The sequence below is a fragment of the Eleutherodactylus coqui genome, chromosome 10 (assembly GCF_035609145.1).
Source record: "Eleutherodactylus coqui strain aEleCoq1 chromosome 10, aEleCoq1.hap1, whole genome shotgun sequence".
NCBI lineage: Eukaryota > Metazoa > Chordata > Amphibia > Anura > Eleutherodactylidae > Eleutherodactylus > Eleutherodactylus coqui.
Genome location: NC_089846.1, coordinates 22867971 through 22893133, shown reverse-complemented (window position 1 = coordinate 22893133; position 25163 = coordinate 22867971). Strand labels below are relative to the sequence as shown.

At 46.3% G+C, this 25163-nt stretch overlaps 1 protein-coding gene across 1 annotated transcript; it reads left to right on the top strand.

Moving 5' to 3' along the window:
- GNL3L (G protein nucleolar 3 like) lies at nt 1-24856 on the top strand. Its single transcript, XM_066580556.1, has 15 exons — nt 1-95; nt 171-208; nt 2158-2268; nt 3489-3605; nt 6082-6165; nt 7410-7545; nt 9128-9231; nt 11470-11614; nt 12143-12230; nt 12995-13172; nt 16677-16819; nt 21076-21212; nt 21325-21473; nt 23246-23417; nt 24631-24856. Exons 1-15 carry the CDS (start codon nt 83-85, stop codon nt 24696-24698), a joined length of 1683 nt encoding a protein of 560 aa, XP_066436653.1. The 5' UTR covers nt 1-82; the 3' UTR covers nt 24699-24856.
- The last annotated feature ends 307 nt before the right edge of the window (nt 24857-25163 follow it).

The following is a 25163-nucleotide window of genomic DNA, read 5'->3' as shown; positions in this document are numbered from 1 at the left end:
TGTCTCCTCCTCCACCACAAGACTCTTCTCCGCTTTACGACACTTCCCTTTACGGCAGCGGCCCGGCCATTCCCCACACACCATGTCCCGGCGCAGTAAGTGTATTATGGACTGTACATATTCCTGTCTGGACGGCCACTGATCCTCATGACTGTGTTTTCTCTCCGCAGAACACCGAAAACCGGGAAAAGGAGGCGGCAAACAGCAGGTATAACGGCAACCCCGGACATGTTAGGAGCTGAAGCGGAGTGAGGCATGCTGGGAGATGTAGTTTCTTCAGCCGCTCGCTCAAGTGTTTAGGGCTGTGCAGAAACTACAAATCCCGGCATGGTTTGGGAAACGCGTGTGTTCAGCTGTACGAGAAAACGTGTTGTGTGTGGAGAGCTGCAGTCTGTTGTGGGACTACAAGTCTCAGCATGCTCTGAGATACTGCTGACTTAATGGGGAAACCCTTAATGGGCTAATGTCCCGTGGGTTGCATGAAAACATTTAGTAAAGTTGGTGTATTACCCTAATGGATAATGGGGGTTGTAGTGGCGTTACATTCCTTTACCACGTACCGCGTGCGTCCGGTTTAGACGTATCAAGGCTATCAGCTCTTTAAGGGGAAAAATGCGTGCCTGCGGATAGATACATGGATTTACATTAGCTCCGTATTGCGGTCTGCAAAACGCGGACTATCTGTGGAGCTAAAATACGTGCGTCTGAAACCGGCCTTACGGTGATGTCAGCGTGGCAAGCAGCGATTGGCCGTAGTGGTCACTAGCCCGGCGTCCCAGTGGACAACTTATTATACACTTAGGCCATGTTCGCACGTAGCGGATTTGCTGCAGATTCTCCGTGCAGATCTTCCGTATCAGAGAATCCGCGGCATTTAGACGCACACCGCTGAGTAAATCGCGTGCAAATTGTGCGCTGTGAGACACACAAATACGAACCCATTTATTTCAATGTGGTCATACACGTGAGCGATGTTTTCCTGCATGCCGTTGCGATGCAGGAAAATAATCGCAGCATGTTCTATCCAGTTGCGATATCGCTCGTTGTCCTCAATGGGGCCGGCGGCAGCACTGGCCTCATTGAAGAAAAACGGAGAACTCTGTGACAGCCGCAGCAGGGGATTGCTTCATCACCGCAGTGATGTGAGGCCCTTTCGCATGAAACCGCCTTACGTCCAGGGGTTTTACATGGATGGCGAGGGTGATACCGCCCTCACCAGTCTGAAGAAGCCTTATAAGGGCGCCTGCACACGGGCGGAAATCCCGCCGCGGGATTTCCGCCACTCTAAGCCTGCATAGGATTGCGTTAACAAACGCAATCCTATGCAGGCGGCCGCGCGAAATATCGCGCAAAAAACAAACCGCGGCATGTCCTATTTCTGTGCGGGGCTCGCAAAAACGTCACTCACCCGGCAGCCGGCACATGAAAGAGCCGGGGCCGCCGGGCGCGGGTGAGTACGCGCTCGTCCCTGCAGGCGCTCGGGTCGGATCCCGCGGCGAGAATCCTCGACACCGAATCCGACCCGCTCGTCTGCAGGCGGCCTTAGGCTGGGGTCACAGAGCGGAATCTCTGTGTGGAAATTCAGCCAGCAATCTTAAACTCGAGCCTAAACAGCAAAGTGGACGAGATCTGCAAAAATCTCATTCACGTACTGCGAACAAGCTGCGCTGAAACTGAAATGCCGCGTGGAATTCAAAGCCACGGCATGTCAGTTTTATCGCCGTTTCTGCTACGGGCTCTAATCTCTTTATGGGTAGAGATGGCCGCGGCAGAAAACAGGTGGCCAAGCTGGCTTTCTGCTGCGGAAATCTCATGGAATTTCCTTGCGGTCCTGCTGCGGTCATTCTGCGAGATTTCTGCAACCTAAAACCTGTTGACTCGGCATATTTTGATGTGGAATCTGTGCCAATTCTGCTCAGATTTTGCATCAAACGTATCAAATTAGTTGAATTGGAGCCCATGGCGTACTCTGTATGTCATGAATTTTAAGTCTGCGTCGCAGAAAAAAAAGAGACAACCTATCACTTCTTGATGTGGATTCCGCATTTGGTCGTCTGCGTGCAAATAATCGCCACGTTGTGTGAACGATGCCGCGTGTGTATCCTGCAGACTCCGTCTATTCACATTAACTTCTCACTGGTTTCTCTGGTTCGACAGGGAAAGAATCCATTGAACAAGGAAAAAAATGTCAAGAAAGATCCTGGAGTCCCAAACCTATCCCACTTCAAAGAGCAGGCAAAAAGGGAGGCTGAGCAGAAGAAGAAAAGGGTGAGTCTAAGGGCCCATTCACACGGCCCCATAATAGTCTATGAGGCTATTCAGACTGCTGATTTTCCACATAGACCGATAGTTTGTGTGAAAAAAAAAAAAAAAAGGTACATATCCTACGGCCATCTCTCTTATGGAATACAATAGGACATGCAATGTGCAGGGTCTGTAAAGGAACGGGTGACTACGTGCTGTCCGGTGCACGTTTCGCACGGCTTGCAGTGTTCCAATAAATTATTGTATAACTGCAATTCCGCACCGCTGCTTTTCAGACTCATTAGCAGATTAGAATCTGATATTTCAACAATATTCTATTAGGGAATTGCTGGTTATGCAGTTCTAGAGGATTCTAGGCGCTAAGCAGCACATGTGAAAAAGACTTGGGTATGCTAATAGATCTAGGACTGAACCTGAGTCAACAATGTGATGCAACAGCAAAAAAGTAACACAATTCTGGGATGTATTAAGAGAAGCATAGAGTCTAGATCACGTGAGGTCATTATCCCCCTCTACTCTTCCTTAGTCAGACCTCATCTGGAGTACTGTGTCCAGTTCTGGGGACCCCGATTTTAAAAAAAGACATAGACAAACTGGAGCAAGTTCAGAGAAGAGTTACCAAGATGGCAAGCGGTCTGCAAATCATGTCCTATGAGGAATGGGAAGGTTTAGCTTGCAAACATTGCTGAGAGGAGACTTAATAGCTGTCTACAGATATTTGAAGGGCTGTCACAGTACAGAGGGATCAGCCTTATTCTCATCTGTACAAGGAAAGACTAGAAGCAATGGGATGAAACTGAAAGGGAGGCGACACAAATTAGATATTAGATGGTGAGGGGGATGAATGAGTGGAACTGGTTGCCACAGGAGGTGGGGAGTTCTCCTTCAATGGAAGTATTCAAACGAAGGCTGGACAAATATTTGTCTGGGATGATTTAGTGATCCTGCACTGAGCAGGGGGTTGGACCCGATGACCCTGGAGGTCCCTTCCAACTCTACCATTCTATGATCTCAGGATCTGCTGGGGGTTTTAGCGATCAGACCCACAGTGATCCGAAATGTATTCCCTATCCAGTGAGTAGGTGATTATTGTCATTAGTGACCCAACCCCTTTTAGTCCCCCCACATTGGTGGCGTGTTCTTCCTGTTGTTGATATGGTAAAGATGTAGAGCCAAGGTGACATGTTCAATGTGTATGTTGATCTATTATGTCTTCATTGCAGGTGGAAGAGATGAGAGCGAAGCAGAAAGATGCCAGGCAAAAAGAGTTGTCAAAGAGGAGGAGCTTGGACACGTTTCAGAAGGATGTGTTGAGGCGGCAGAGGGAGTTTGAGCAGAAGGTCTGTAGAGCTGGGGAATTTTGGAATAGAAATGGCCTCTTGTGGTACTAATGGGTCCTATAATGATATCCGTAAAGAGGTTGTCTGAGTTATGTAAAGGGCATCACAATTTGATCCCCCGCGGAGGAAAATAAAAAAAGCAGCTGATACTCCCCTTTCCCCACTTGCCTCCCACCGGTGGCTCCGGGTCTCCCTGCTGTCATCTTTACAGGCTCAAGTCAGCCTCAACCGTATAAAAGCACAAGCTGCTGCAGCCAATGACAGCGCTCACTGATAATCTCTGAGCGCTGTCATTGGCTGCAGCAGCAAGTTAAAGGGACGTCACAAGCTGACTGCAGCCTGTAAACAAGCAGCACAGTGGAGATCATGAGCCGCAAGGGAAGGACAAGCTGGGAGAGGTGAGAATCAGCTGCTTTATTATTTTATACCACGGGGGACCTGTTGAGATGCCCTTTACATGACTTGGACAACTCCTTTAAGGCTAGGGATACATGGCAATGTGTGTCACACAACAACATCATGTCTCAAAAGTCATGCGCCAAAAAAAAAAGCATGGAACATGTCTGGACTTGCTTTCAAACAGCCGGGTCGCAGGCAAGTCACATGTGACTTAAATTGGTGTCTATGGTCCAAACATTGCTTGCAATCTGCGACTTAAATCCAGCCAGCTTGGATCTTCTGAGATTGTCGGGTCAAAGTCATGTTAGCTCACAGATTGCAACACAACCCTATGGACAGTCAGTAGATAGCATATAAGCAACACTGCGATTTTAATGTCGCGGGACACATCACTGTGTAGCCCCATCAGGTTGCAGCTGCATGCAAGTTACATTGATGTCTGTGGGGGAAAAGTCACTTGTGACTTACGGCCTGTCAGCAGTATCCAATCGATTTGCATTTTTTGCATCTGCCATGTTACCATCATGTTAGGTCGACCATCATGTTAGGTCGCAGTGTTAGCCCATTGTTGCATTCGACACTGTCATCTTCATATCACGTGCCACTTCGCCATATGGTCCTAGCCTAGTACAAAAAAAACTCCTAAACTTTTTCCCAACCCCCCCCCCCCCCCCTTCCCAGCCAATCCAATGGTAATATAAACTCCAATATACTGAAATTTAGCATATTTAGGTTAAATGGTATTTCTGCTGTTTTTCAGTCGCGGTCGTGCTGTGTGCAGTGTAGGAAGAAATCTGCCGCTACCTGAAAACGAAAATAGCAGACGGCTGCTGAGGGATCTTGGGGATTTTGTGCTCAGCTGTTTCCATCTGTGTCATAGACTGCACGCTGCTCCATCCATACTCCTCCTTGCAGTAGTCATGCGGTTTGGGGAAAGGGAACTGGCGTCCTCCATTATAGCAAGCAGCAGGCATCCCAGTCCTGAGTGCCCATCAATTTTACATCTGTCCCCTATCCCGGTGCATTACACAGTTCCCATTGAAATTAATCGGTTGTCCATTTAGCATATGAATGGACGCACTTTGTAGTTAAACTCCGCTCTTGGTAATAGATGAGGGACCTGAGCCAACACCCCCCTCCTCTATAAAACTAAGCTAGGCAAACCTTTTCAAAAAGAAAGCTTATTTAAGGAGTTTTCCAGAACTACTGTAAGATGTTGATGGCCTATCCTAAGATCGATAGAGGTCCCACCGCTTAGGTCACCCGACGATCAGCTGATTGAAGAGATGCGGAGCTCAAGTAAGCAACGCAGCCTCTTCTCCGACCTGTGACCTCATGTTCTTTGGTCACATGGCCTGAGAGCAGCTCGGTCCCATTCAAGTAAATGGTATTGAGCTGCAATAGCAGGCACAACCTCTATATAATTTACAGTGCTGTGCCTGGCATGCAGTGAACTGGCTGCTGCGCTTCAGACAGCTGACCGGTGGGGGTCCTAAGCGACGAACTGATATTCGTGACCTTTTCTGACGGTAGGTCATCGGTATGTTAGCCCTGGGAAAAACTTTTTGAGGACCAGGGGACATATTTGGCCCATAGTTTTTAGACTGTTTCAAATTTGATAGAATCAGTTGCGGTCCTGAAAGGGTTAAGGGCCTTTGCATTCCTAGGAACGTTTGTTTGCCTGATGACGGAGCTGTAAGGTGCCGCCGGTTCCCCTTCAAACAAGTGAACGCTCATTCGTTGGGTGATCGCGTCTTTTCTGCGGCACAAAAACATTGTTTTCGGCAGCACATCTCCCCGTGTAAATGGGGAATGTCCTGCAGACATCGATGAAACTTTGTGTACAAACGCCATCCACCACAGAGTCTGAATTGGCCAAGGCAAGGCAGACGAACGCCAATCTCATTGATTGGCATTTATCATGAGACACCCAGACGTCCTCTAAGATAATAAGCTGTAATCCGTATAGTGTATTTTCATTAGCTATAACCTACATGACCGATCCGCTGTCCGCTTCACGAGGTTTGGGTTGCATATATGACAAGTTGATGAATAGTAATCCTTTACTTGTGTGCAGGAGGCAGATCTGCGCAGCCTGGAGAAGCACGAACTGCTGGAGAATGAGAATTCCAGGAAAGCCTATTATCGAGAATTTAAAAAGGTCAGTGCTCCTCTGCCGAGCTGCGCCAACACCTACGTGGAGACTTCTATGGTTAACGCCGAACTGCTCCCTGCAGGGTCCTGCTGTTATATGCTTTCTTATATACTCCTTGTTTCAATTTTTCACAGTTTCAAGAGATTTTATGTGACCTGCGATAATTGTGAATATTTGACAGCCTGGAGGTTACTCGGGCACACCGCCACTCCATTGATTGCAATGACCGCGCCGAAGATTGCTGAAGTACTTGAAACTTGGCAATCTCCATTGGAGTGGAGGTGCACATTTATGGCCTCTGCTCCATTCAGGGACTGACCGTACCCCTGTTCTCCAGATCGGCGTGAGTCCCTGCAGTCAGACCCCACTGATCATAAAGTTATCCCCCTATCCTGTGGATAGAGGATAACTTCTGATGGTGTCGTTTTTAGGGTATATATAACTTTTTGCTCAGTTTTTATTTAGTTTGCTTTAGGAGATGCAATGACCAAAAAAAGTGCAATTCTGGCTTAGACTTTTTTTTTTTTTTTTTAAACCTTCATCATGCAGGATAAATAATGTGATACTTTAATAATGCAGACCTTTGTGGAGACGGTGAATTTTTAAAAAAATTTTCTTATTTTTTGACACAACAATTTGGTAAAAAAAATGTAAACTTTTTACTAATAAACGACAAGTTTTGTTTTTACATTATTTTTAACTTTCTGATTTTAAAGCAACCCTCGTGGCCTGCAGAAACAAAGATGGCCAACCAGCTTCTCTGACTACCTGATGAACACTGGGTATTAGTCTAAGACACTGGACCTACTTTGATTAATCACATGAGCAATGTTGGCCAGTCAGAGCAGCATGTAGTGTCTTAGACTACAGATATATAATATGCACCGTATGCATCAGGTAGTCAGAGAAGTGGTTCGGCCAGCTTTGTTTTACCAGGTCCAGAGGGTTGCTCCTGGCCGTGGCGGAGACAGTTGACAGCCACCACGTATGGAGTGCCTGGCTTGGTTCCTTTAGACTGAACACCTGACATCCGCTGTACATTTACGTTTGACGTCGGGAAGGGGTTAATATACTCAGTGAAATATCATTAGTATATATAGTTATTGCTATTCCATATGGCTCATCTTATAATTTAATACACTAGGGGTCCAAAATATACTTCATTCTCTATTTTTGTAGTGATGCTGTATATTGTGTGACTACTCGAGGCTTCACAGTCGCCTGATATCCTGTACACTCTTGTCTTATAGGTGGTGGAAGCAGCTGATGTTATCCTTGAAGTCCTGGATGCCCGGGACCCGCTGGGTTGCCGCTGCCCACAGGTGGAGCAGGCTGTGGTACAGAGTGGCACAAGCAAGAAGTTGGTCTTAGTACTTAACAAAATAGGTATGTGTCTAAGAATGTGCACAACTGCCTTCATTCACCATTCACCACCGTGGATTTTTAAGTGCATCCATAATCGGATTTAGTCCCTATCAATTGGTCAAATATGTGTGTGACAGCTCAACGCAAGATGGAAATTGCACCAAGAATTGGCAAATTGGCATGACAGTTTTATTTTTTAATTTTTTTTTTTTCCGCAATGCCAATTTCAAAATCCATGTGTGGAAAAATCTGCGCCGTTTGAACTACATAACATTCACTACAATGCTAAAATGGTGCGGATTTCACCATGGATTTGGGCAAGGAATCAGCACCCAAATCCACAGTGAAATTTTGCCGTGTGAATGAGGCCAAAAGATTGTGCTGACCTGCAAAAGTTGCTCACGCAGCTGTAATTTGCAGTTGGGCTTTATATTGAATGCTCTTACCTGCATTTGATGTTACCTGATCGCCTGCGTTGCAGCAAACCTATGAGCTGTGTGATGGGGCCTCAGTCAGGTCATTATAGGAGATGTATCCTGTAGTGGCAGAAGCATTTCTGGGATTGCCAGCCAATTTTTGATTCCCTGCAGACCCATCACCCAGCCATCCTAAAAGTCCATTGACAGGATGCAGACTGCTGTAACTAGTAGCCTGCAGTGTCCTGATGGATCTGTAACACAGGGATAAAATGTACACAGTTCTGCATGTTGCTATAGGAATTGTATTGGGACAGGTTTGGAGCTTTCAACGTTTAGTTAACCCTTTCATGACCAACGGTCATTGATTGGTTTGGAGAACGATGGTAATCAATGTCACGTCCAGAAGATTCAACAATATGGGAATCTGGGGGAATCAAATTACCCATCAAATGACTTTAGGCCAGCATATCAAAAATCTAAGTGGGGTTGTCCAGTTATCAGGCCCATATTTTCTCAAAACGCCTGGGGGTGTGCTTTTTATATATTTTTTTTTTTCGTGATGCGACAACTGGGAAGATGTTTTATTGTTTTGGGGTTTTTTTTTCACTTTTTCTAATTTTTTTATTTTACTTTTTGTAATAATAATAATTAAAGAGTCTTTATTTTTATTATATCCTTTTTAAGTCCCCGTAGGGCACTTGAACTTGTGATCGCTTGATTACTTATACAGTATAATGCAATACCATGGTATTGCATTATACTGTATTACAAGCTGCCTATTAAAAACATGATACAGGCATGTGCTAATAGGCAAACAATCATGGCAGCTTTGGGGGCCTTCAGAAGGCCCCAGACTGCCATGACACCCGGATTGCAACCTTGCGAATTGGGAACTGACAGCGACATTTAAAGGGTTAACAGCTGCATTCTGAGTTCTTTCCGATTGTGGCTTCTGCAAGCGGGTGTCAGCTGTCAAAGACCAGCATATGCTGTAGACCAGGATATGTGCAGTTAGGATGTATATAGCTGTATGTGTCAGGAAGGAGTTAAGCTACTAATATCTCGTTGCTGTGGGTTTTTGCTTCTGTATTACTGGACAGTTTAGTATCATTCATTTCCTATTAAAGTAGTAACGTTTTTTTGTTTTGTTTTTTTAATGCATTTTTAAAAATATTTATTTTCAGATCTTGTCTCCAAACCCATAGTGGAAAAGTGGCTGAAGTACCTGCGCAACGAGTTTCCCACAGTGGCATTCAAGGCTTCTACACAACAGCAAAATAAGAACTTGGTACTTGGTCTTTTGTAACACTTGGGTTTAGGACTGATCCTCCAGAATTAAAGAAAAATGTATTCCCTATCCACAGCACAGGAGATAATTGTATAATCTGACGGGTCTCACCCGCTGATCATGAGAATGGGGTTTCCAGTAGTCCCCCGAATGAATGGAGCATTACTTCTCCATTCCTTTCATCAGGAGTGCTGGAGATAATGGAGTATAAACGCTATTCTATCTCTGGCAGTCCTATTGAAATAAATGAAGTTGTAGTGCACACGGGTGACCACTGCTCCATTCATTCAGGGATGAATGGGACCCCCGTTCTACTGATTGCCGGGTCCTAGATGTTGAACCCCCACAAACCAGATACTTTTCCCCAATCGTGTGGATAGGGGACACAACTTTTTTTTCTTTGTGGGACAACCCTTTTAAAGGGCTTTTTGCGCTCATCTGTAATTTAAAAGTAATAGCATGAAAAGAGTACAACATTGAATGATTGCTTTAGCCGTGTTTCTTACCGTTTTTCTCGTCCTTTGTATTGTGGGGTGCAGCTTAGACTGGGTATAGCTACTGCCACCAGGTGGCAGATACTAAGCAAAAAAGTGTTAGCTCCTCCTACCAACTATATCCCTCCTGCAGGCACCAAGTTAATCAGTTTTAGCTTAATGTTGATAGGAGGCAGACCTCTTAAATTAACCGGTCTTCAACTGTTATCCATCTGCCTTTGGAATACAGGACTGGCACTGGACACTGGACTCTCCCTTTTACCCCAACGAGGAGGGCAAATAAACTGGAGCTAACCAGTCTGTTGTTGGCCCAACCCTCAGAAGATAAGGCGGCATGGTTGACGTCAATTTGGCCATGACCCGCCGGATATAGTGGCCCCTATTCAGAGCATTACCTTTCTATGCAAAGGCATGGCGAGCACAGGGGCATGCACTGCTGTTGTCCTGGAGCTCTCCCACCAAAAGCAAAAAGGTGAGTGGCTCCTTCCCCTTACAGGGACCCTTCTTCCATCCGAGTTTGCCATTCTTCGTTTAACAGCTTGGTGGTTGAAGCTGTGGTTCTGGGAGCTGTGGATTTGCATAACCTGTCATTCAGACCATGATAGAGGCTAGGAAGCCCTCTTCTTCCAGGATCAACCATTGTGTCTGAAAGATTTTTTTTTTTCTCTGCTGCGAAAAGCGCAATTTCTATCCAGTGCGTTCTTTTTACTATCACGTCTTCTGTCCTTTCTTCAGGAGGGTTGGGACCTGGAATTGGGCCTCAGCTCCCTGAAGGGTCAGATGTCGGTACTGTCCATTCTTTTTCAATGTTCCCTGGGTTCTAAGTTGGCTGTCTGTACGTTTTTACAAGGAGTTTCCTATGCTGCTTCTCTCATCCATTTCCCTGTCCCACCTTGGGACCTCAATTTGGTACTGGACCACATGCAGTCTTCTCCCTTTGAGCCATTATGCCACATTCCAACTCCTCTTGAGCTGGCAGCATTGTCAGGCAAACCTTCATTCACCATCTTCCATCAGGACAAGGTGGTCCTGCGTCCCGTGCCATCCCTCTCCCTAGGGTCTTATCGACCTTTCATATTACCAAAGACATTGTCTTGCCTTCATTCTGTCACTCATCTGAGTCAATGCACTCTTCATAAATGGGATTTGGTTCAAGCTTTGCAAATATACCTCGCCCAGATGTCTTCCTTCAGACGCTCTGACTCTCTGTTTGGGGTACTTGCAACTTCAAAAGCCATCATTTCTCGCTGGATCAGATGAGTTGTAGCGGAGGCCTAACGGAGCCTCTCTTCCAGATTACTGCTCATTCAACTCGGCAATGGGTGCTTCTCGGACAGCTTTCAACAGAGCTTCTGCACTTCATTTTTTGCATCTGTGGATGCATGTCTAGGGTTAACTGACCACATGTGTCGTCATATATGACTTTCCCCACCCCCGGGGACTGCTCTGGAATGCCCCAAGGTCATAAGAGGTATAGCTGGTAAGAAGCGCTAACACATTTTTGCTTCGTGTCTGCCTCCTAGTGGCAGTAGCTATACCCACAGTCTAAGCTGTGATGAGAGAGAGAGAGATTTTACTGTAAGTACAAAAGTTTTTAAAACTCTTGCCAAGAGACGCAGCCGGCACCCTTATTGTAAGTTCTCGTTAACTTTACCTTATGCACCATTTTAGATGGGGATCTTTACATCCAGTGTAGAATATCTTGCTTGTAGCATTATAGTCATTTGCTATCCTTCTGTTACAGCAACAGAGCAGAGTACCAGTGACTCAAGCGTCGGAGGACCTCCTCAGCTCCGGTGCTTGTGTAGGAGCAGATTGTCTAATGAAACTTCTTGGAAACTACTGCAGAAATCAGGACATCAAGACGTCTATAACAGTTGGAGTCGTAGGTGCGTCATGTCTTTTATAATGTTTGTACAGGAAATGACTTCATGGGTACAATATTAGATTGAAGCCATGACCATAAATACCTAGCTGGCTGCCATCTTTCTCTCCTTGGCAGAGGGGGCATAAAGTGGCGCAGTGAGATGCAGCACTGTCATCCTTGAGCTACCTGTACAACTACATAGCAACAGCGCAGCTAGGAAATTATTCACTAGATGTCAGATTCCTCTGGATCAACATTGAGGGGGCGGGGGGTTAGTAGGCTGAACTAGATGGACAATTTCCATTGGACATGTCTTTTCGGCCTAACATACTATGTTAATGGGTTGTCCATTTTTTGTTAGCAGGTTCCCCCACAAAAATCATATGACGTAGTGTCCCACTAATGGGACCCGTAGCAGTCAGCTGTAATCTGTGAAGGAAGAGTCTTGGGAAGAGCACATACCTGCTTTAATGGGTTCCTTAACAATTGTTTCCACTAAAATTTAACCCTGTTTCATTGTCTTTTTACCCTAATCTTTGTTTGCGTTCAGGTTTTCCTAATGTAGGTAAGAGCAGTTTAATCAACAGCCTGAAGAGGGCGCGTGCGTGCAGCGTTGGCGCAACACCAGGGGTCACCAAGTAAGTGTAAAAAAAAAAATACTGTGTTTCCCCGAAAATAAGACACTGTCTTATATTAATTTTTGCCCCCCAAAAAAGGCACAGTGTCTTATTTTTGGGAGGGGGGGCTTTTACTTACCTGGTCCGCGGCATCCCGATGCCTCCCAATGGTATCTGGCGGCGGCGCAGCGTACTCCTCGTCTCACAGATGCCTTCTGCTGGTGACGGGGTTTTGAATACCCCGCCTCCAGCAAAGCGAGGGCTGTGATTGACTGATCGAGCGCTGGCAGCCAATCACAGCCGGCGCTCGATGAGCCAATCACAGCCATTCAGTAATGTCATTCACTGAATGGCTATGATTGGCTCATCGGGCGCCGGCTGTGAATGATGTCAGCGCTCGATAAGCCAATCACAGCGCTTTCTTTGCTGGAGGCGGGGTATTCAAAGCCCCGTCGCCAGCAGAAGGCAGCTGTGAGACGGAGGAGGATGCCGGACACCGCTGCCGCTGAAAGAGCCGCTGCAGCTGACAGAGTCGCTGACGATGCCGACACCATCGGGACGCCGCGGACGATGTGTGTGGTTTTTTTTTCGTGGGGCACCCGAGATAGGTCCTATTTTCAGGGGAGGCCTTATATTTCAAGCCTCCCCCAAAAACCCGATAGGTCTTACTATCGGGGTAGGACCTTTTTTCGGGGAAACTTGGTATATATTTACAATTTTTTTTTTTTTACATTTTATGTGACTTATTATTTGAAACGTATTAATTTGTAAATCCTCCCAACCAGATGTCTGCAAGAGGTTCACCTAGACAAGCACATCAAACTCCTGGATTGCCCAGGTATTGTTATGGCAACGTCTACCTCTGATGCTGCCGTGATCTTGCGTAACTGCGTGAAAATCGAGCAGTTGGTTGACCCAGTAGGACCGGTGGAGGCCATCCTGAGACGCTGCAAAAAAGATCAGGTATTGGTTTTGTGAGATCCTTAAATGTAGAGGAATGTAATATTAGACTTTACACTTTGTTGGCTTTGTATATTAAAGGGGTCGCTCAGTTACTAGCTATTAATTGAGAATCTTCAAGATACTCCATCAATAGCAGGTTAGCGGAAGTCTGCTGCTCAGTACTCCTGCTGATCAGCTGTCTCTTGGGATGCTGCTTGGGCACAGTGCTGATTTCTGCCAGAAGCAGACAGCTCCGTTCTCACTATAATGGCAAGGATTGGTATTACAGGCATTGAAGTGAATGGGAACTGCAATACCAAGCCTGGCCGCTGAAGGGAGTTTGGAGCTGTCTGCTTCCTGCAACAATCAGCTCAGTGTATGATTGCAGCAGCCCAGTAAACCGCTGATTGCTGGGGATCTCGGGTGACAAATCCCCTTCCGATGTAGTGTTGATTGTCTATCCTAAGAGTAGTTCATAACTGGAGAACCCCTTTAGAAGGGTATACCCATCTGTGTGACTTTTATGGCCTATCTGCAGGATAGTTGTGGGTCCCAGAGGTGACTCTACCTCTAGGTGGACACAATGGTCGGGATTATGGAAATAGCCGAACTGGTTTCTCTACACTGTTTCTGCAACTCCAATAGAAGTCAATGGGAGTTATGGAAACAATACAGCGAACTATACTGTTTCCAAACTGCAGAGTTATGGAAACCGCATTACTTGCTGTGTTGCGCTGTTTCCGTAACTCCGAGAGTTATGGAAACCAGCCAAACTTTGCTATTTCTGTCCTACTGTGACCTCCTACAGAGCGGTGTTCCTATCACAGCCATGTTGGAAATACCCCTTTTTAAGTGAGCACCTTAGGGTTATTATTGTGCACTTCATGTACACACCCCTTGTACGCTTGATTTACACACTTTTAGCTTACATTTCAATTTCCGACTCAAATTCACAAATGTTAAGAGCAGAAGCAGCACATTTTCAGTTTTTTTAATATTGTTTCCACTTTTATTAATATTCAATATAGAATTAAAATCTGATGACAGATGTTACTAGATGGATGCTGGTTGGGCACACGATGATGAATACTCCTCGCCACTACTAGGCGCTATAACATATGGTACTTGGATGTAGCTAGGGAACACCCGGGTCACAGATTTCTTGGCTGCTGTCATTCTGTGCCACACGGAGGACATGATGTTACGTCGGGGTCTCGGCTGTTTTGGGTATTTTAGCTGGACCTCCATTCCACCTTGTGCCTCTTCCTCCTCTCTGTCGAGGTCGATCACTCCTCCGATGTTTTCCACCATCTCACACGTCACCTCGCTGTTCACTTTAAGGGTGTTGATGGTTGCTCCCACTTTACTCTCTGCATCCTTCTGGTGCATATACTTGTCTAACTTCTGTAGACTGCTATGGAGATCCAGAAAGATTGCACCGAGCATCTCAGGGCCGTAACGGCAGATCTCCATCGGGTCTTTGTCATTCTCTGCCCTATCCAGTAGATTGGCTCTATCACTGTGTGGATGGTGTGCTGCAGTCCCCTTTTTGCTGGAGAGACCTTCATGTCTTGAACCTTGGGTGAGGCAAGAGAAGAAAATCCAAAAGCTTCTCCGTTTACAGATTGGGAATCCCAGGTCAGTGTAGAAGAAAGGCCAAAATGTCACAGTAGAACTGATCCAACTGAAGAGCAGACGATGTCCGGTGAGCAAGAGCCTAGAAGTGTGATGTCACAGGAACAGTGCTGGTAAATCTACTGCACTCGGGGAGTGTCCCTTTAAGTGTTCCTTTAAGGTTATGGCTACATGGGGGGGTTCCTCACTGCAACGTTGCATCTAATGATTGTCAATGGTGTTGCATTGCAACCTAATGCAATTGCCACACAACAGTGACAGTAAAGCCAACTCGGCTGGATTTTGGTCGTATGTGTTGCCGCAGCCCATGATGACTCCTGTATGCCACCAAAATTGCCTACAACAGGCACATGGGCATCAGAACTAGACCGTGGAGGAATGGAAGGTGGCAGCCTGGTCTGATGGATCACATTTTCTTTATCATCATGTAGATGGCCGGGTGCATGTCTTGTCACTTACCTAGAAAAGAGTGCATGCTGGTGCCATCTATGGGAAGAAGGCAAGTCTGAGGAGGCAATGCTGACTACTTGGATCCTGACACGCATGTGGATGCGACACGTACCACCTACCTTACATTGTACAGACAAGTACCACCCCCCCACCCCCATGGCAGTGGTTTCCCTAATGGCAGGATAATGCACCAGCCGCACTGCAAACCTTGTCTAGAACATGAGGAACATGACAAAGGGGTGACAACTTGGCCTCCAAGATCCCACGATCTTAATCCGATCAAACGTCTGTGGGTTGTGCTGGAAAAACAAGTGCGATCCGTGGGGGCCGCAGCTCACCTGCTGCTAACATCTTGGTGCCGGATACCACAGGACACATCAGAGGTCTCCATGGGTCAAAGCTGTTTTAGCACAACGGGGTCTACAAAATATTAGGTTTTTAATGTTCTGGCTGATCAATGTATAGGCACAGAATGACAGCGCCCTCTTCTGTACAGCTAGTAGAAGGCCGCACTGTTGTCGCCTCCCAGTATTGTATGGCGGTAATATAGCAACATATTTCCTATGCAAGTATTTTTTATTTTTTTTTGCTTGTAAAATTTTTTCTTCTTTTTAAAAGAAATTTTCCCCCTAAAAAAAATAAATCTCATCACCAGTAATTATATTTTCGGGAGTTTTCTTGAGCGGTCAGTTCATATAATTCTATTAAGCCATGTGTTTCTGGAAAAAAAACAACTTGTTGACTATCGTTAAATTATCATAACGGCACTAAGGATTGTCACCCAGCTTTTCCTGGCTTCTGTACAGTAAATCTGCCTAGTAACACAGCAGTATGGGAGGGATGAGGATCCACGGAGTCTTGCCAATTCGATAATCTCTCTTGCTGCAGGTCTAACAGCAGCCATATTGGCAGTCCCCCAGCTTATCCAGTAACTGAGATAACCAACACATTTTTATTATCCATTATTTTTATTCACTGGCAATTAATGATAAGTAATGTTCCAACAACGGAAAAATCTTAGAACATTCATTGACTTGGAGGTAAAATTAATTTAATGGGGTTGTCCAGTTGTAAGCTATAGGCCATCAGTAATAGATCGACAGGAATTAGTTGTTTGCTGGGTGATTGTGCTCATACAATGAGCTGACTTCTGCAGGAAGTGAACAGCTCTGTTCTTATAGCAGTGGCCAGGCTTGGTATTGCAGGTCAAGTTCCTATTCACTCAAATGGAAGCTAAGCCTGCAATACCAATCCTGGCCATTGTAATGAGAAAGGAGCTGTCTGTTTGCTGCAGAAATCGGCTTCATGCATAAGAACGCAGGCACAAAACAGCTGATTGGCGGGAGTCCCTAAATCTGCTATTGATTACCTATTCTGCTGATAGGCCATTAATAGTTTGCAACTAGACAACCCCTTTAAGGCTTCTCTCTCATCACTCAGATCATGCAGCACTATAAGGTGACCGATTTCAGAGATACTTTGGAGTTTTTGGCTATGCTGGCAAAAAGGCAGGGGAAACTGAAGAAGGGAGGCATGCCGGACCACGAGAAAGCTGCCAAGTCGGTTCTAACAGACTGGGTCAGGTAAGCAATTCTAGTGACCGCTTGTACTTCGTAGTCCAGGTGAAAATTGTTTTTTCTGGGCCTGGTCTATAGCAGTGCCCCCCTAACCTGTGGCTCCAGCTGTTGTAAAACTACAACTCGCAGCTGTTGGTGCATGATGGGAGTTGTTGTTCTGCAGTAGCTGCAGGTTGAGGATCATCAACCTACAAATTGCAGTTTTTTTCACAGTTTAACTTCAATTGCAGGCGCCTTCTAGGACTACAGGACTATTATATTGATAAGCCATCCATAGAATAGGTCATCATATCAGACCGTGGGGGGTCCGACCCCCGGCACCCCGGCTGATCAGCAATTTGGAGGAGTCACTGTATTTCGGAAGTAGCCCAACTCCTTACATTGTGCAGTACTGCAAGCTCAGTCCCATTTACTACAATGATGGCGAGCTTGCAGTTCTGTCCCTAGAAGTGTTGGGAATACGACTGATACAGTATCTAGCACCGTTTTTGACCAACCATTTTTCCGTGCGTTTTTTTTTTCGTATGTGTTTTTTCATCTGTGTATAAAAAAAGCTTTCGGAATCTCCCTGTTTTTATTCATGGTCTCCATAGTTACATGCACTTAAAATGGATCGCACTCGCATCATACAAGTTCAATCCGGCTTTTTAAACGCACACTTAGGGCTCCTTCGCACTAGCGAACGCGATATGGCCGTGAGAAAATCGCAGCAAAACTGCATATTTGCTCATGCGATGTTTGAGCGTCGGCGATGCTTGGAATCTCGCATCGCTGCTGCCTGCGATTTTCTCGCGCGATAGATGTCAACAGGAGTTGCTAATGTTAACGCATCGCATTACACGAACATCGCAAGTTCGGGAGTTGCGAGCCGATAAATCGGAGGCTCCATAGGGAAACGTGAGCGAGGAAAAAATAGCAAAACGCAGAAGATAGGGCATATAGCGATTTCCAAATTTCGCAACATCGCAGGACAGAAGACATCAGAAATGTGAATAAAGTCATTAAAAAGCACGGGCTTCATAATTCTGCGGGTTTTTTTCGCACTCTCGCATCGCTCCCCTCAAAAAAAATCACACTTTGCTTTTCTTCCAGTGTGAAGGTAGCCCTACGGGCACGTTTAAAAATGTGATTATGCCAGTTTCCGGTGTCAAGAGAAGCGCCACATTTTTGCGCAATTGTGTATTTGCAAAAAAATTTGTGACTTATTCTTTCAGAGCCATTCTTACCACTTTTTTTGAAAAGTGCTCGGGGTGTATTGGGAGGAGGCGTGGGCGCCCTGACTGACAGAATTATGTATAATTTATACCACAAACTGGCGTAAATTGTACCAGAAATATACGCCAGGTTGGACCTGGCATGCATTTGTGAGAAGGCGCACGGAGGTGCTGGGCCCGCGCTTAATACATGAAAGAGGTGCCAAGGGCAATTGTACTAAGTCCAGCGGCAGAAAGCCGAGCTTAGTAAATTTCCTTTATAGACTTGAATGAGCGATTTTTGTAAAATTGCACCAAAATAGGACATACTACAACTATCTTTGTTTTTTTACTTGGACTCTTCGTCTGGGTAAAAAAAAAGTTAAAATGAAAGGGTTGTACGCTCTGTCAAAAAACAATCCGGCCCCTTGTTATTTTGCTGCAACACTCGGCATGCAGTTACATAGAGTTGTGAAGATTAGATGAACGGTCTTGTTACCTGAGGTCCTAAAAGTGGTTCCCCCCTTGGCCTATAAGAGGCTCTCGGAGGCTCCTTGTGGGCAGTGACCTCTTCTTCCGCTTGTGTAGAGCTTGTTGACCACTAGACACCTCTACGACGCAGAGAAGAGGTTTCACCACATTCCCACAGTCTGAGAGGGGCGCATTATTGGGATGTGAGAAGCTGGATGGTCGTATCGATGAATGGTCCCCCACCAAGCTGTTTTGACCAGACTGTTAGGAGGTGGTGGGATGAGTGGATGTGTGAGGGCACACAAGGTGACTGGGCTCAGGACCCCCGACAGACCACCAGTAGAGGAGCGTCTGATCAGATTGTTAGGAGGTGTTGTGACCAGTGGATGTGTGAGGGCACACAAGGTGACCGGGCTCAGGACCCCTGACAGACCACCAGTAGAGGAGCGTCTGATCAGATTGTTAGGAGGTGTTGTGACCAGTGGATGCGTGAGGACACACAAGGTGACCGGGCTCAGGACGCCCCAACAGACCAGCAGTAGAGAGGAGCGTCTGATCGTCTGACAAGTACGAACAGCTCCAACTGTTTAGTTGTCCGCCGTCCAGAGACAGGTGGTGTCATTGTTACAGATCTGTGTCTATCATAAGCATTTCCAGGCACTTGGCTGAAGGATATTTGGTCTCGGGGTGCCCATTACATGTACGGCCTCTGACACCCACCATCGTCTCCGCTTGCAGTAGTGTTGTGAACGATGAAACTGGACGCTACGGAGTGGAACCGGGTTGTCTTCAGCAACCAATACAGGTTTAGTTTGGGCGCTGATGACGGCCGTATTCGTATCTGGAGACCTCAGGGTGAGCGCCCCAATCCTGCCTTTGCTGTGGAGCAGCACACTGCCCCCTGCTGGTGTGATGCTCTGGGGGCCATCGCATACGACAGTCGGTCCCCCGTAGTAGTGGTATGAGGGACAATGACAGCTCAGCGATATGTTCAGGACATCCTGCAGCCACAAGTGTTCCTCTCATGGCGGCTTCCAGCAGGATAATGCTCGGCCGCACACACAAGGGAGTCACAGCAATGCCCCCACAACATTGGCACACTTCTGTGGCTGCCCGGTCACCAGATTTATCACCAATAGAACGTGTATGGGACCATCTAGGACGCCAACATGATCTAGAGGCTCAGTTACTGCAAATGTGGGGCGATATGCTGCAGGATACCATACGGAACCTGTATGCCTCCATGCCCACCCGTATCACATCTTGTATCCAAGCTAGAGGCGGTACAACAGGGCACTAGAGCCTCCCTACAAGGGGTCGGTTTTCTGCAACTCCTTCTAGGTGCTTGATTTTTTTTTTTTCTTTTTGCCTGAGTATTTCTATGATTTTTGGACTGATTTATTTGGTTTGAAATTAGCACAGACAAGTTCTCCATGTAAACATATATTCAATATAGAAATCCCTATATGAGACCTGAGCGCTCGTCTGTGTCGGCTTCACAACTGGACATTCAGCCGTGGCCACATAGTATTTAGGAACCGTGTAGCAAGCTACAACGGTCTTGTTCAGACAGATATGTTTTGGCATCCGTATCATGCCCACACTGTCCCGAGCTTCCGCAGTTCACATGAACCAAATGTAGACTGCCATAGGGTTCTGTGGTCATGCAAGTCAAGTTCTCTCGATCACCGGTGGTCTGGGTCTTGTGACCGTAATACAGATTTGAATGCGGCCCAAGGCTGAATTTTTGCAAGACCATCTTGCAGCACGTTTTTGCACCCCTGAGACAGACAAGCGTCCCGGACTAACCGTGGGTCTGCTTACCTGAACTTGCAGCATGATAGAGATCTAGGGGTCAGTAGAACTGCGGTTAGATTGGGACACTTGTCCATAATACAGGAGCAAATCTACGCCCATAATATGCGCAAATGAATGCAGCCTAAGGCTGTATTCACACGAACGTATATCGGCTCGGTTTTCACGCCCAGCCGATATACGGTGTCTCTCTCTGCAGGGGGGGAGCCTGAAAGAGGGAGGAGCAGTGCTCTGAGCTCCCGCCCCCTCTCTGCCCCTCTGCACTATTTGCAATGAGGAGAGGCGGGGTGGGGCTAATTTGCTGAATTTAGCCCCGCCCCCGTACCGCCTCCTTTCATTGCAAATAGTGCAGAGGGACAGAGAGGGGGCGGGAGCTCAGTTCCTGCCCCTCGCTCTTCCAGCCCCCCCCCCCCCCCCCTGCAGAGAGAGATGTCGTATATCGGCTCGGCGTAAAAACCGAGCCGATATACGTTCATGTCAATCCAGCCTTAGAGCTGCAACTTGCAGTTTTGCACGAGTGTAATACAGGTCCAGGTCCCAGTTGGACCGCCGGTGTAATGACTTAAATTAACAGCATCATAGATCCCAAATTGCAGTTTATTCCTAACACTAGACCCATGTAGTCCTGGATTTTATCATTACTACGTTGTGTGAAATTGCCTTAATCAGTGTTTTGGGAAACAAAAAGCTTATCGGTGAAGACTGGCATCACCAGAAGTGACGACTGTTCGACCAGCTTTTGTGTATTCCTCGCCTTAGATGCTTGTATTGTCTCTTCTGCAGCGGTAGAATCAGTTACTTCACTCATCCTCCTGAGACGCACACGTTACCGACTCACATCAGTGCAGAGATAGTAACGGAGATGGGGAAGGCGTTTGATTTTGAAGCCTTGGAGATGGATAATATTGAATCTTTGTCAAGTAAGTATAAGTAAGAGCCGTAGTAGTCAGTCTCCCGGATCTCCATGTCCTCCATCATTAGATATGAGTTGTACAATTATACATTTCATATGTGTTCTTATTCTCTATACAGAAGTGCAGTCTGCTCCTCAGGGCATTGCAATGGAGAGTTCAGATTTGACCGCTGGGGTGGGGCAGGAGGCAGAAGATCTAGAACTGGAGGATTCTAGTGAAGAAACGGAGAAGCCAACTGACGCAATGGAAGAGGACAGAGATGATGAGGTATGTGTATGTCCAGTTCTGCAAAATACCTCCTGAGCACATTGTAAAAAAAAATTTCTAACTTAAAGGGGTTGTCTCGCGAAACAAAGTGGGTCTATACACTTCTGTATGGCCATATTAATGCACTTTGTAATGTACATTGTGCATTAATTATGAGCCATACAGAAGTTATCAGAAATTTTTCACTTACCTGTTCCGTTGCTAGCGTCCTCGTTTCCATGGAGCCGTCTAATTTTCAGCGTCTAATCGCCAGATTAGACGCGCTTGCGCAGTCCGGTCTTCTTTTCTCAATGGGGCTCCGTGTAGCTCCGTCCCGTGCCGATTCCAGCCAATCAGGAGGCTGGAATCGGCAATGGACCGCACAGAAGCCCTGCGGTCCACCGAGGGAGAAGATCCCGGCGGCCATCTTCAGCAGGTAAGTAAGAAGTCACCGGAGCGCGGAGATTCAGGTAAGCGCTGTCCGGTGTTCTTGTTTAACCCCTGCATCGGGGTTGTCTCGCGCCGAACGGGGGGGCTGTTGAAAAAAAACAAAAACCCGTTTCGGCGCGGGACAACCCCTTTAACTACTTGAAACCAGACTGGATACATTTAGTAACAACCTATGGGACCTAACTGTGCCTGCACTAGAGAGAACGGTGCAGACACAGGTGAAGCGCCCTCGTCTGCTATGCAGTTAGGTGAATACGGATTTCACTTGCATTGTCTTCTAGCTGAAGAGGGGTTTTAAAGAAAAAATGTACAGAATAGCTTCTCTGCGACAGCCTATCGCCAAAATGCTTAGAATCACCTATTCTGTATGTTAACATTTTTTTTAAATGCAACAAAGTTGCACTATTTTGTAACGTTGCTACAATGTTACAAATCGCATGTATGAGAAGCCCATGCTTTCCTATGGGTTACTTCACACGTGCAATTTTGTTGTAGCATGCGACAACCTGACACAAAAACCTTGTGGGTCCGGTGCTATGCACGCAACTCCTGAGGTTTTGTAGCCCATGTTTCCCTATGCTATGCTATTTCCTTCCTCTCTGTTGCATCGCACGTAAACGCTGTTTTTGTGCGGTGCGATGCAACTTTGACAGTAGAAAATCCTACTGTCAAAGCTATAATCTAAGCCCTGGCTGCAGAAAAAGAGAAAAACACATACATCACCTTAGAAGCGCTTTCAGACACCACAGCAGCTTCTCCCTGGGTCCCAGCACTGTTTCTCTTCATTGTCTTCTGGCCGGAGATTGAAAAATCCCCGCCTCCTGGAAGCACTGGCTGTGATTGGCTGACGCTTAACCAATCACAGCCAGTGCTCGATGCCATGTCGCTCGTGTGAATGAGGCCTAAAGGGGAGAGATACTTGCCTGATCCAATGGTATAGAGCTCCCTCCTAACTCCTGGGGTCAGTGACATTATCACAGAGGGGCTGAGTGGTTCATTTCAATAACTGTGCTAGTTTTTGCATTGACCATGACAGAGAAATAAGCTAACCAGCCAGCGCCTGTTGTAACCTCGCCAACCACAGGAATTGTGGGCCTGTTCACTGCATACCAGGCACACCGCCATTCATTTTGTAGCAACTGTGCCTGGTATAGCGGCTCTCTCATTCACATAAAGAGTGAATGTAACATCACAGGCCTGAAGAAAGGCTTCGGCACTCACCCAAGGACCACTATATCCTCAGAAAGTAGATGGTTGGAGACCCTGAATGGCAGAGCCACAGCTATCAGATATTGATGAGCTATCCTCTTTAATAAGCCCATGTTTTGTGATGTATTTTATAGTTTGGACCTATGACTGTCGAAATTAAATCAGCCAAAAGCAAGACTCTGGAAGAAGCCGAGAAAGTTCCCAAAGCTCCCAGTTTGAAGGATATCCAAGGAGTGGATCCACTGCAGCAAGGACAGGCACTGCGGGCAGCTAGCAAGAGGAGGAAGAAGCTGCAGAAGAGAGCAAGTGAGTGCAGAGTCTGCTGCATTCCTTCATATAGTGATGGGATTGTACGAGATGTCAATGAAGTGAGCCTTCAGTCCATATTGTGGCACCAATAAGAGCTTGTACTAAGACTCTGTGTGCAGAATGTCAGTACAGCAGCATATGGTTTCCACAATGTGTTGTACTCTAACACAGATGCATCACTTCTAGAAGACCTTTTTTCTCTTGACTACGATAAGGGGAGGCAGAGATCTCCATAACGCCTTAGTCTTCCGTGAGATTTTGACATCTGTCCAGGTTTGCAACTGTCTGCATACTGACCCATTAGGGTTTGTGCACACAGGGTTGATTTGCTGTGGATTTTCAATGGGGACTGTCCGCAATAAAAATCTGCAGCAGCAAAGTGGATGAAACTTTAAAAATGTCATCCACATGCTGCGGAAGAAATCAACTGTGCCAATGGACATGAGGTGCAAAATCCACCTTGTCAAATGAGGGGGGGAGTTCTGTACAAAACTCTGCAGCAAATGGTGCAAGCTTTGTACTGTGGATCTGCTGTTGACACTCCACAGCAAGTCTTGAACATATGCATATAGGTAAAGGGGACTAGGCAGACATCTCTTGTCATATTCTAGTCCGATTCTTCGGACAATAGCCACCCTTTCAAGTTAATGGGTGCATAAGAGAAGGAGGGTACACAGATGACAGCCACCTGTGCTCCAGTTTTCACTGATTATTGCTAAGCGATGCTAGAAAAAAAAATTGGGCCTAGTTTTTTTTTTTCTTGCATGGATACAAAAAAACTTTTCTGTGTGTGTATTGTGCGTGGATTTACTTCAAGGGGCAGTCGTCCGATTCTGATGACGCTGAATCAATGAGTGTGGAAAAACTCCAGTAAGACCTTACAGGATCAGACCTGTTACCATACAGTCCTTATTTAACCAACACTACATATTTGTGATCGGGTTAAATCGCATCATAAAACCAGACGGTGCGGGAGATACAAAACAAAAAAAACTGCACCTGCGAGACTTTAGTCATCCACAGTACAGTTAAGGCAGGTACGCAGGGTCACCGTCCGAAATCTGCTGCGGGCTTCCCACATCCAAAATCAGACCTGCTCGGGTGAGCCCGGCCCTGAGTCAGTGTGGGAAAAGCATGTGTGTGTATACGCCATAATGGCGCGGTATCCAGTCTATAGACCAAGCCTAAACATTGCTCTGTTTTCTTGCAGACAAAATCGCCACCAAGCTGTCTGACACACTAACACAGGCGATGAATTTTAGATTTAGTGATGACTGAAAACCTCAAGTTGCAAAGACATCTCCAGGGACTGATCTGCCTCCCCGACTCCTATCAGAGTGGCACAAGGGCACTTTATTATCTTGTGGCCTCCAGGCACTCGTACTTCGACAACCATCAACTATTTTTGAGATAATTAAAACCAATTTTCTTATGTAGGAGGAGTAATTGTGTTTGCTGATTGCTCATATATAACTCTGTGGGGTTGGTCATTTGGAATATGTAAATACATAAATGGGGAATGGCGGTCTCCCAGTTGGCTATGAAATGGCATTATGTCCGATCTTCAGGGGGAGATAAGCCAATGCCTGAGGTATCTCCCCTCCACTAAAGAAAATGCACAGTTCAAGCGCTCGTCTTGGAAGTGAAAAAAAATGGCCACCATCTGTGAGAATGTGACTATGATGGTTGATACTTGAGGAGGAGGGGGAAGAAGCGCTCTTGGCAGGTGTTTAGTCTCATCCA

What these genes read in the sequence shown, in the direction of transcription:
- GNL3L (XM_066580556.1), top strand. An exon ending in ATTATCGAGAATTTAAAAAG is followed by an intron (nt 6,166 to 7,409) that starts GTCAGTGCTCCT and finishes CTTGTCTTATAG; the next exon opens with GTGGTGGAAGCAGCTGATGT. An exon ending in AAGAGGACAGAGATGATGAG is followed by an intron (nt 21,474 to 23,245) that starts GTATGTGTATGT and finishes TGTATTTTATAG; the next exon opens with TTTGGACCTATGACTGTCGA.